Source organism: Anopheles aquasalis, chromosome 2, assembly GCF_943734665.1.
Source record: "Anopheles aquasalis chromosome 2, idAnoAquaMG_Q_19, whole genome shotgun sequence".
In the NCBI taxonomy this organism is placed as follows: Eukaryota; Metazoa; Arthropoda; class Insecta; order Diptera; family Culicidae; genus Anopheles; species Anopheles aquasalis.
The window spans coordinates 87698147-87710646 of NC_064877.1; the positions used below are offsets into that span (position 1 = coordinate 87698147).

The window sequence follows — 12500 nt, forward strand, 5'->3', positions numbered from 1 at the left end:
ATCAAAACACCGCGAACCAAGACACACAGGCACACCGGTTCTATGACACTTTCTGGCACATCAATGCAAGTCACGGGTTGCACGTCTCATTGGAGATGCAAAAATGCAAATTTTCACAGGTACAGGCTGGCGGTTGCCTCTATGGTGGCCCAACACCAACCGACACGACAACACCGGACCAGATCATCTCGGTCCTCTTCAATCTCTCTGCTTCGAGTGTTGCATTTAAGTGCTTGGCACGCTCATGATGCCCTCTAGCAGTTTTTCTAGGTCGTCCTCTAGGGCACAGTGCACGCGGACGCGACACCAATCCTCTCCATCTGTCGCATTGATTAATGTTGCGCCGCCGGATTGCGGTGGATCTTCATCGATGCAGCAGCCAGCCACTGTCGTTCCACCCACGGCATGACCTGGACTGGGCTTAACTTGGAGGGCGATTGAGATCTTCGAAAAATTTCCTTCAACTACGACCCTCGCTAGTTGCCAGACAGACGGCCTGGCACGTGGTGTTGGGTGTTTGGGTGAGGTGAGCCCATAAATTAACAATTAATCAACCTGCAACCACGACGACGCACCAACCAACCGGGGCCCTTTCTTTTATGGAATGGATTCGAATGGTCCGACCTTAGGAGGAGCGCTTCTCCTTGCCGGCAGTACAGCTACTCCACCCGGATGATAATTAACGACGCCCTCAGCAGAGCGGCTCATTTACATACGCCTCACAATCGGAACAAACCAATGGGCGCCTCCCTCTCCCCTTAGTCCAATCAGCAGCAAAACTGTCGAGGGAAAGATGAATGGACCAACATCAAAAATGGATCAACGCTGACGCTGAAGAGATGAAAAAAAGGGAGGAAAAAAACGAAGGTAATAATGATGATAGCACATCATTCGCCGGCATGCTTCCATGCATTTGTTGTCTGTCTGATTGCACCGCATCCAAAAACCTTCATGGTGGCGGCGGCTGGCGGTTTAATAAGCGGCAGACATCGACCTTTCGTTTCAGATTAATTGGGCGGCCACCAAGGTGGTGGTGGCAACTTGTCCCCGAAAAAGGCAATTTTCTCCGCATGACACAGGTGCGGCCCCACTGTGTTGGTGCAATGCAATTGTGCAAATGAGAGCTTGGCAAATGTCAGGTTGGCGAAGAAAGAGCTGTTGAAAGGCCCGGTGGTGACAGGGGCCTACGCCCGTTCAGTCGCTTGATGCCTGAGACCTTTACTACCTTTACCGCTGACCGTTTTTGGTCGATCAACAGAGAATCGTGCGTGGCCAGATGCATGCTGATGGGTGGTAGCCCGATAGGCGACTTGTCTAAGCTAAGCGACACAAAAGACTGCATGGCTTTGCATGGCCACCCCCCTGGGGCACACGACCGCTGGTTCCTCCCACCGATAGCGCATTTCCCTCGACGGGCAGCTGCAGCAGCAACCATGTCCTTGTGTTGTGCTGCCGAGATGCAGGCTTCCGCCGGTACCAAATCGAGCTCATGTTTTGTCTGCAGCAAATGGACATTAAGTGAAAATTCGTGTCGTACACTAAGTGAACCACGGATGCATTGTGTACACCGCAGAAGAAATGTATCTCCCCAAGGCGCATCGATTATTAATAGTCGTTTAAGTACATCAATCAAATTTTGAAAATTGAAAGAAGCCTTTTCTGGATTTTCCAGTCAACAATCCGCGGCCCAGCAGATTATTCTAGATGCTTGAAGCTCTATGCTTCCAACAATAAACTCCTAAGCGCCAGGCAGACCTCTTTACTCTGCCTACATTCAACATTGCTTCATGTAGGATTTCAAAAGTAGAAGCCCTACCACCGCGTGTCGTATGTCACTCGCTTGACCGGGCCCCGGGACGGACAACATGAGTACAGCGGGCTCGACATACATATTAGGATCGCCTCGCAACTTACGCAACTGTTCCTTCTCCCTGCCCCGAGGCGGAGACATTCGGCATTGGCCAGCGAACGAGCGAGCACACAGTAGCACAGCAATAACCTGTCCTCTGGCATGTGTGTCTGCGCCGCCGCCGCCACCAGTGGCCAATGTTGATGTTATGCAGTTACTTGAACCACACAAGCCCAGCCGATGCTACGGCCCGGAACGTGAGAAATGTCATTCTGGTGGTGAGATCAAGCAACGGTAAATTTTGGGATTTATGCTTTCTCATAAATACTTCCTCTATCATGTTCTGGATCGTGCTTGACCGCGCCTCTGCTTCATAAAACTCTTTCTAATGTCCCCCCAAAAAGGAAGAGCGTATCATCCATCCGTGGCTGAATGTTCAACTGTAACCCCCAAAAAAACAGTGCGCGACACGTACGACAATGATGATGTGTTCCCTGATGACACCTGATGATGGTCAACGGAAACGCAACATTTTGTGATGGCGTCGTCTTCGTCTTAAACACGAACATCAGCGCGGTGCGCTCGTAATGCTCGGGGAACAAATGAAATGTTCCTTGCCAACCTACCTTGGAACAAGGCCAAGATAAGGTAGCGGACGCCCACGCCCCGCAGACAGTGAGAGGTACCATAAAGTCTCATTCGTTGCTGCCGCCGCCGCCGCCGCGTGCGTTCTACGCGCGTTATCGAGGGCGCCTTCCCAAACAACCTTCACCGATAACGAAATGATATAGCGGAACACGTTAGGTCCGGGGGGTGGGTGCGCGAGAGTATCACTGTTTATGGTCCTTGGTTGTGTTACCTCGCTGGTTGGTTGGAGAAAATGAATCGTCATTTGTGGACGGTCAGTGGCCAGTATCCTACGCCCTATTTGGTCCTCTGGATATGACCGGGACAAAGATTAATTGGGAAAAAGTTGAACACTGCAGCGTAACTTTTATTTATGTTTGTTACAATTTTAAAGCCCTCCGTTTGTGACCTGTTTGTGAGGGACCAATTCGTCGCAACCGACCGCCAACCGTGTTCGACAATACTAATGAGGATCACGAAAGGGCGTCAAAAGGCGTCTCTGAATGGGACGAACGATTGGAAGACGAGAGAGAGAGAAACCGAGCTCATTTTCGAGTGGGAAGCAGGTCCTCTCCTTGAACCTTCATGAAACAAAGCGCATCCGAAAAAGAAAAAGAATTGGAAAAAAACCTTCCAAAGAAAAGCGAATTTTCCTCGCCACGTTCGCACACAATTGAGCCGCACTTTGTGTCGTTGTCGGTGGAAAATATGCGTGAAAGCTACACTGGAACTGGAAAAGTAGCCATCATGTCATGAACCATTTTCTTCTTCGGCTCTGCTCTCTTGTGCCAAGTGGGACAGTAGGACAGACAGAGTGGATGGGGAATATTCTAGACAGCTACTAATTGACTGGACTACGTCGAAGGTTGATACGGTGGTAGACATTCGTATAGCCGCACCTAGAGACTCAGAAGTAAAACGGCAATCAATTACAAACGGATGCATTTTTTGACGGTATCAAACTTTTATTGTGTTACTACACATGTGACTAGTATACATGTAAAATTTGGTTTAGATACGTGGGTAATTGTGAGTGCTATGTGTCAAAATGTGAGTAATCGTCAGATTGCAGCTGTTTTAAAATGGACATTCGTATAGCCGCAGTGAAAGAAAAAACATACTCCACAAAATTCGTTAACACGTATTTAATGGTTGTATTTTTTGATCAATAGTAGAACTATTCTAGATTATTTTAAGCTTTAGAAATGCTCTTTTTGATAACACCCTGGCTTTTAATTTTTTTTTTAAATAATGCGCCCAGGGTAACTGACAAATAAATAAAAAATGACAAAAAATCAAGCTATTTTTGATAAACTGCAAATCTAATCGCTCTGTTGTTTCAATTATCGGTAGGTATAAGAAATCCATCCATAATTTCCTACGGAAAATATCCAAAAGGATGGTTAAGCCTCTATCGAAAACGATGAAAATAGTTTCCTAAAGGACAAAAAGTCAGTTTTAGCATGAATCAGCCAGAAATTGGCAACCTTTTGGGCAATTTAAAGGAACTATGGATGGACCAGTAATAACCAGACGTATTTTATACATAACGGATCATAAACAAATCATAAAATTGGGAGAAAACTCAAAGCAAAGCCAAAGTTGATTAATGCCCAAAACGACCACCGGCTCATTTACTCTAAATTTGGTAACGTAGGTAAAATAAAAGCAAAATGAAGTTCTTTTCAAAGCAAATAAGTAATTTCTTGATAATTTGGATGGATAGAGCCGATATTAGCATGATTTGAACCATGGGTAACCCACCATACCACATCGAAAGTCAAAGCAAAAAATCGTTGGTGAGGGTTTGATGTTTGCTGTAACTTTCTTATCACGTACAGCTTTCCATTTTTTAAATTTCTACTCAAATGTATTCAGGGATGTAAACAGAGCCTTTGCAAGACATTTTTATTCATATATCGGGGATTGAAGCCTTTTATTACAGGACAATAACATATCAATTAATTTTCACCAACAATTGAATGCATGGTTTGGAGACAAAAATATCCCTATATCCAAGTGTGTAGTATGCATTTCTTATTGCAATTACATAAAAAAACGTTTTGGTTTTTATTTGGATTGATTTCTTAAAAAATCGGTAAAATAAAAATATTTCAAGTTTAAGTCAGGTCATTGACGACTGTTACACTTAAATTGAATAGCAAACCCATTAAATCTTATCGGAACCCATGGCAAATTATAGTTTTGGATTTGTTAGAAATGTAGGCAGTAATAAAAAATACCAACTTGCAGATTGCTTCGTAAAAACTATTTGAAAAATATGTTTTTCATAAGGTGCGGCTATACGAATGTCCATGTAAAATTTGAAAATTTTCTCATATTTTCTCGAAAACAAGTCCTACACGTTTTTCGTCAATATGTGTTGTAAACAACGATAAAATAAACCTTTTGTATTATTCCAAATGAAAAAAGATCGGCTAGTTTGAGAGAAACGAGAAAAAAACTCGAAAAAACTACCTGCGGCTATACGAATGTCTACCACTGTATAGTGACCTCACCCCCCGGTGGGTCAACAGTGTCCCAACTCCAACGCGCTAGTAGCAAACGAGAGGTTTTGTTGATGATCATTTCATCAAGGGGGGGGGGGGGTCAACCACACCGCATAGGTTAATCAAATACACCGAAAGCGACCGACGACGGACTCATTTCATTCTTTCGTTTGTGTTCAGTGTTAATTGATTATCTCGCTCTCGCTACAAGAGGTGATCTTTGTCCCCGTTGTCCAACTTGTGCCTTTTTACGGTATTAATGCCGCGGCTACGACAACAGGTTCCCTCCTTTCGCTTCTCTGTGTTCGTTAAAATTGAATTTAAGGCAACTACAAGTCGGGCAGTCGTCAGTCTCCGTTATCAGGTGCTTGTCGTAATACTTTCATTGAGGTTGAGGCGCCATAGTACCTCCGGGCTTGAATCGGTTACATGAGTTGCGACCATTTTATGGTGTTGTCTATTAGTTTACAGTTTAACGGCAGGCACAATTTGATCCATGAGCATCACATCATTCAACAGAAGCCCACAAGTCATAACACATTATTGGAGATGTGCGGCTGTAATTGGCCGCATGACACGTCATACAGCTGGCTGGTTGGTGGTGGAGTTGGTACAATAAACATCCGCTCTGGGTCCTATCGACGGGTATCTTACGATCGGTTCAACTTACTTGGTCACAGCGAATGTAATCCATGGTGAGAAGGTGGAAGGAGGAGCAGCACACCGACGAGTACCGGTCGCAAATGGATGTTCACACAATCCACCACAACCAGCGGACAACATATCAAACAATCAAACACCTCTTCAATCTCCAGCGACTCTTTACTCTTGGCCCCTTTGCACTTATGCTCTCCCGGCAAGGGACGTTATCAGCACACGTCTCTCTTTTGTAGAATCAAATTTCACTTTCAACCAACACCAGCATCACGGCGACACACCTGCACCACAAATCACATGCATGCACGCAAAACAAATACTTGTTGATGCCACGGGACGAAGAGGAGATTCTATTTTCTCCCTTTTTCCACGTCAGAACACACCACCGGCATCCGTATCTCCTCCCTCACGCGTGGACTTTCGACTTATTTTGAATTTATTTTTAAACCCAAAACGACATAACAACATCCGCGACAGCAGCGAGAGAGATCCGGTCGCCGGTCGGATCGGTGATTGGCTACCAATTGGCACACGCGGCACACAGAAAGTAAAGCTTAGACGCGATCCGATCGGTTTGAGTGGTCATCAGACACTAACCCCCTTCGGTTTGTCTGCGCAACATCATCTCCCACCCCAACAACACACTGCGGCAATGCGCCACACAGCACCGGTATGAGCAAATTGTTTTTCTTTCCTAATTTTCTCTTTTGACGATTTGCATTTGGCACCCCGACAGCTGCTGCTGCTACCGGTGACTGTGACGATTCGGAGTTTTTGGTGGCCAAAAAGAGGCTTTATGCTGGCCTGGGATCCGTAGCGTAGCGGAACCGATTCCGATCCGGTACACGGTTGTAATACTCTCGCTTGCGTCACTCGCGGGTATGCAGTTCGGTTGCAGTTGCCGCCTTTGCCTTATCGATTAGCCATCAGCGAAGGTCACGTTGGATTAGCCACGATGTCAACTGCACAACAGTCTGCCGGTTCATCACGCAACTTCCCTTCCTCCCCTACCCCCGTCTATCACTGTCAGATCGATGACGAATCACAGGGCACGTGTCTCGTGTCTTTGCCTGCGTCTCTGATCAACAACAACCACGCGAATGGCAACGGAAATACCGAAAAACTCGCGGGTGCCACTATCAACATCACCGGTGCAGTGTCGTCGTGGTACTAAAAGAAAGCAACGGGAACCCTATTTTCCTCCCCTCTCACCTTCTCTCTTTCTGTCTCTCTCCTTCTCTCTCGCTCGCTCTCACTGGGTGTAGTACGCGCGATGCACCGTAGTGGTCGTGGCCACCAGCTGGCTGACTGTCAGTCGTCGTTCGCCACCTATTCGCCACCCATTCGCGTTCGTTGGCCAAGTTCCATCATGCGCTCACCGTTGGAAGGTTTTTTGGAGCGTTCCGTCCACGATGTCTCGCACCGCCTGCAGCACCGTACTGAACGAATTTGGCAGTCAAAGCGAGATCGCTCTCTGGCGCTGATCGCGTACTCGGTGATCTTGTGCTCGAGCTGTGGCGGTCGTTGGTCGGACCCTTCCCCCCGTACCCCCGGGGAGTAGCACCATTATCAATGGCGTGGTGGCGTGAGATGATTTCAGCTGTTATTAGTGCTCGCTAGAGAGGGCAACCGATCGGCGATCGTTTGGCAAAATTGCATGCGAGTGAGTGTGAGGTAATGGTGGCTGCACCATATGGCCGATGCACGGTGCGTGATCGTGGTTCACGGCGCCACCAGCACCACCAGCAGCACAGAGATGAAGGCAGAGATAGCAGTGGACAACAACAGAACTGCATGCGAACTGCCTTCTTCTTCTTCTTCTTCTTCGTTTCTCAAATGGAGCGCGTAGGGCTCACAGGGCATACGGGTTGGCAATTAGTTGCGCAGGAGGGGCAAGAGAAAAGCGAACCCGAAACGAACGTAATAACGGTCGATGGGATGATGTATACTTTCCCTTTTTGCGACCTGGCTGGTGGTGGTGTGGTGGCGAAAAATGCTCGCAGCCAGTTTCCAGCACTGGACTCACGCCGTAGTTTGTGAGAAGCGAGAAGGATCACACAGGAACTATAGTTCCCGGGGGGCATCCATTTTCAGTCCTCCATAAACTAACTCATAAAACGTGCCTGCCAACGGCATTGGTTTTAGCAATTCCGATTGTGTGGCGTACATCTCTATCCGTCTCCTTATCGTCACCATGCGCTCGGTGCTTTATGCCCCTAAATTTTGTGTATTTGCCAGAAGAGCGATGGAGACGTGTAGAGACAGTACGTGACACCTGGACATGGTTGTATATAATCCGGTTCCCATCACGTAGCTCCTGTGATGTTCTCCAGGACTCTCGGAGCGTCGGTCTCGGTCTGTAGAGCACTCGGAATCGCTTTGAAACATAATTAAACAGACGGGGACACCGCTTCCCCCCTGGCAATGGATAATGGGGTTAGTGTAATGACCGTTCATTGAAGCGAAGGTCAAACAAAAAAGAAATTGACGCCCTCGAAAACTCAGAAGAACGGACACGGCACAATAACAGCCAAAGGGAAAAGTGGGCGTCAGTCGACGGGAAGCGCCACCATTCTACCGGAACTACCACAAGAGAAACCGGTTTTTTATTCCGTTTTATCAAACCAACCCATCGCGCATCACGTCACATGCCAAAGATGGAGAGATGTTGTGGTTGTTGCTGTTGCTGCTGGCGCATCAGCGAGAGAGGGAGAGATCATGTGCAAAAGCTATGCGGCAAGGTCGTTTTTGGGGGGAGGAAGCAGTATATGTTGCTTTCGTAACCAAATACCATCCACAAAGAGCCCCAGGATAAGGTGGAAGCAAAACATAACGGCATCCGTACCGAGCGAGGACCACGAGGTCGAAAAGTTGTTCTCCTTCGTGCTTGGAGGAACATTATTGGCCAATGGTAGTGTGTGAGTTGTCTGAAGAATGAGGAAAGAATGTTGTTAATTTTGTATCGTAAATCCAATCAGGGAATGAGTAATAACTTATCAATGGGTGTAAAGAATAACTCAAGCTGGGCGTCACATAAAAATATGATAAAAATCTCGTTAAATACCGAAACGGAACTGAAATGTTCGCTAATCGTCGGCAATTTATAAAAATTAAAAATATTACAAAGCAAATTGTTAAATATTCTTTAAACTTTCATCATTCATGAAGAATTGTGTGGCAAACTTTCACACAATCAAATTAAGTATAACAGGCCCCCCCTCATTACTTACCCGATTGTTTAACCCCTCGTCGTTCTTGCCGCGCTTCAGCGACGGCGCCCGGATCACGTTGTGTTCGTACGGATTCATAATTTCAAACGGTTCACGATCGTTCGCGGGAATTTAAGGCCTGGCAATGTTGGTGTTCATGAATTCGTAAAGCCTCGGAAACATGTTCGATCCGTGGCCGTTAGCGAAAAAAATCGTTCGTTTTGAATTTGATTTTTGGCAGCCCGAATTTTCCGAGCTATCGATCGAGCAGTAGTGTTTACTTTCGCGTATAGAGGGCGCTGACCGAATCGAGCACCTGCTTCGAGCACTTTTTGCCGCGCAACGCACTCGCGATCACGATCACGATCTCTTCTTTAATTAATTAATGAAAACACAAATTTCCACTTCTAGATTAGTGAAACACTCTCACATTTTCGTACAATATTCTGCAGGCAACTCACGCACTTTACACGAATCTCCGTGGGATTCTTTTGAAACGATCGAACGATCAACGATCACTTGATATTAAAACTGCTGCTGCTGCTGCTACTATTCACTACACTAAAATGCAACTAAATGCACGCGGTGCATTCGAACAGGAACAAGAAATGGAACCTAGATGCACGATAAATAAAATAAGTATCACGATCACACGATCTATAAATCACTTATGCTCAATCGGCTAACGAATGACCGTCCTTCGCAGGAAGTAAGACAAACAAAACCACATTTCCCCGCAGAATGCGACTCTGAATGTCTTCTTTACAGTCGAGGATACCACACGAGGACGGTGGACGATCTGAGCCACCTGTAGAAGAGAAGAGAAGAAAGAAAAGGGAATCTTTAGAACGTTTGGTTCGATCGATCTCGAGACCGGATGTGATGCGCTTTAATTAGATCGAGTTTCTGTCGGTGGAAATAAAACACAAGAAACGAAGTGGGAGAGAAGGCAACAGGGACCGGCCTATTTACAACTCTATTTCCCACCGATCGGATTCAACCTAACGAGCTTCCTTTCGAGATGGTATAGGGACACTCCGAGACGGATCGTCGAAGAGGTTGATCCGGCGCTCCGGCGCTCCGTTGATGTCTTTGGTTTTTGTTCTTCTTTAGTCATCGTAATCCGATGCGTGCCACCTAAATTCACTTCGATTTCGATCGCCCCGGTGAGACAAACAAATCATGGTGTGGATCGCGTGCTTTTCCGGGAAGCAGAACAGGTTTGCATCCACCACCAGCTACCAGCGTTCTCAGAGAAATCAAACAAATCGTATTTCCTCAATTCAAATCTGGGTCCCTTGGCAACAGAAATGTTTAAAATCTTTAAATGATCGCAACAAAGTGTGACGCAGAGACGCGGTCCATTCGTCGTCGAGAAGGCCGAACGAAACGGTCCAAAGCGAATGTCGGAGGATTTCGCAATCAAGTGGCGCGATTCGGTCACGATGGTTTGGCTGTAAAAATCGAAGAAGTAAAGGTCAGCCCAAGCGAAATGCACTCGAATGACGCTACGCTCCGATCAATAAACTTATCGGAAACAATGTGCTTTCGTCATAACGCTTTGATAATTTGGAATGCCGAAAGAATAAAAAACAACTGTAAGATACGATTACGAAAATACTACAAATTTCAAGAAAAAACGCTCCGTAAAAATAGCTTCGCAGATAATGAAATGGTTGAAGCATCTCCGCTCGTAATCGAAAACGTGCTGCACTCGACAGGACGTGGTATCGATCCAGCTATCGCTAAAATGCTAAATCAAATCAATCAACATGAAATTTGATCAAAATCTTCAATCTCATGGATCGACGACGAGAACCCAAGAATTTCAGCCAGTCAGCCAGCCAGCGTTCCCATCGTGATTGCCGACCGTAATCAACACGCTGCCAGACGGCACCATTTCGTGAAATTCGACGAATAAATCCAGGACACCGAAGGACCCAGGATGGCCCAGAATGCCACTCCAATCAGCACGGGGGCATCCCCCCAAAAAGGGTCTTCACCGACCTTGAGCTGACATTCGGCCGGTTCCTTGTAAGACATTTCACCAACCCGGGGCCCGATGAGAGGCCCTTCTTCTTGACTTCTTATTCTCCCTTTTTTTGTAGGACAAGTGGCTCCTTGAGGAAACGCGAAGTGGCTTTCCTCGTTTCCGAATTCGTTTGATTCAATGCTGGCGGTGTTGGCTGGTGCCTGAAGTTGTGGGAACCAAGGAACAGAGCGGTGCGCATCCTATTTTATCTTTTTTATACGGACGACTGGCTATGAAAGCTTGTCGGCTGGCGATGACAGCCTAGCAGCGGAATCTACGGAAGCGATTACAGATGTTTTTTTCCCTTCTGTGCCCTCCGAAAACTCGTTTCTCAGACAGGCGTGCAGTTAAAGGCTTAGCAAGAACGGTAATAAGATAACACGCTGGCATGGGCTGGCACTCAAAGCACATCAAAGACACGGAATTCTCAACTGAAACGTGGAATTCTTTCGGTTTGTGTTACTTTATCAAAATCGTAATTGAAGCATTAATCCGAAATTCCACGTTGCCACGAATTGGCTTCTCCATATCAGGGGGCTATGCGGAAAAGGATTCCGTAAGTTCCGGCTCCATTGAACCCGCCCCGGTTTTACGATATCGGTGGATCGATTTTATCGGATCGAACGTCTTAAAACTACGTCATTTTATTGCGTCTGCTTCTGATGGTGGGTGCGTCTGATCTTCTAGATCAGAGCAAAGCCCTCCTCGGTTCGGTCGAAGTCCGTTAACAACAAAGACGCAAACAACGCAAAGCAATGGCCTCTCAGAGCGAGCAACTTCAATTACTGCATCGCCATTAAGCGGGTGGCGAAGGGGGGCAAGAACACAACCCCTTCAAACCAGCTGCAACAGAGAGCAAGAGAGCGACGCGGGGAGTGCTTGCGGGACTCTGTGACGTACGCAACCAGCAACGTGGCTCGAACCAGCTGTCGAAGCCCGTTAAGCACTTGCCAAAGATACGCCAAGGTCATAGCCTCTCTCGTTTGTGATCGTCGAGCCATCGAGCAACGGCTTTTTAATGCTCCACGACGAGAAGATAAGCAGCGGGGAGTTGGTTGGTTCGCGTTGTGTTGGTTGTGGCGCAAGGAACTGTACGTCTTTTGCAGCCTAGCACAGCACGCATTGTGCTTCTGGTGTTCTTCCCATTACCTAGCTCGTTCGATACATAAGGAAATGCAAGGTGCAGAACATGGGGCTGCGGAAACCTGCGCCTTAAAAGCAGCAGCTGTCACGAATGAATGTTGCTCCGTGGTTCGCTTTCGGTAAATTATTGGTTCGTTTGCTTTGGATTCTTATTTATCTCTCAGTTCCTTTACAGATCATCGCACACATCGCGCACACCTGTAGCTTGTGGCATTTGGACGTAAAATACTAGAACACGAAACAAATTGCAAATAGACGGGCATAAAGAGGCTTTTGCGGTGACCAGCGTCATCAGCAGTGCGACTCAGCGGTGTTTCCGAAATGTTTCTTTTAATTAGTCATCCACGCGGCAACAGATCGGACTGACGACAGCGGAGCGTTCTGCCCAGACTACAGCTTAAACGAGAACGCTAAACAACGTGGCGTGCATTTAGTCATCATTATGGGGCTTTGGAATCACCCTAGCCTCTAGA

General features: G+C 46.8%; 1 protein-coding gene across 1 annotated transcript in view; it reads right to left on the minus strand.

Moving 5' to 3' along the window:
• LOC126574003 (uncharacterized) overlaps nucleotides 1-12500 on the minus strand; it is an 83289-nt gene that overhangs the window by 46613 nt on the left and 24176 nt on the right. Inside the window, exon 2 of the mRNA XM_050233900.1 lies at nucleotides 8874-9467. Within this exon, the coding sequence (XP_050089857.1) occupies nucleotides 8874-8951 (78 nt within the window). The 5' untranslated portion in view covers nucleotides 8952-9467. The remainder of the gene's footprint in view (nucleotides 1-8873; nucleotides 9468-12500) is intronic.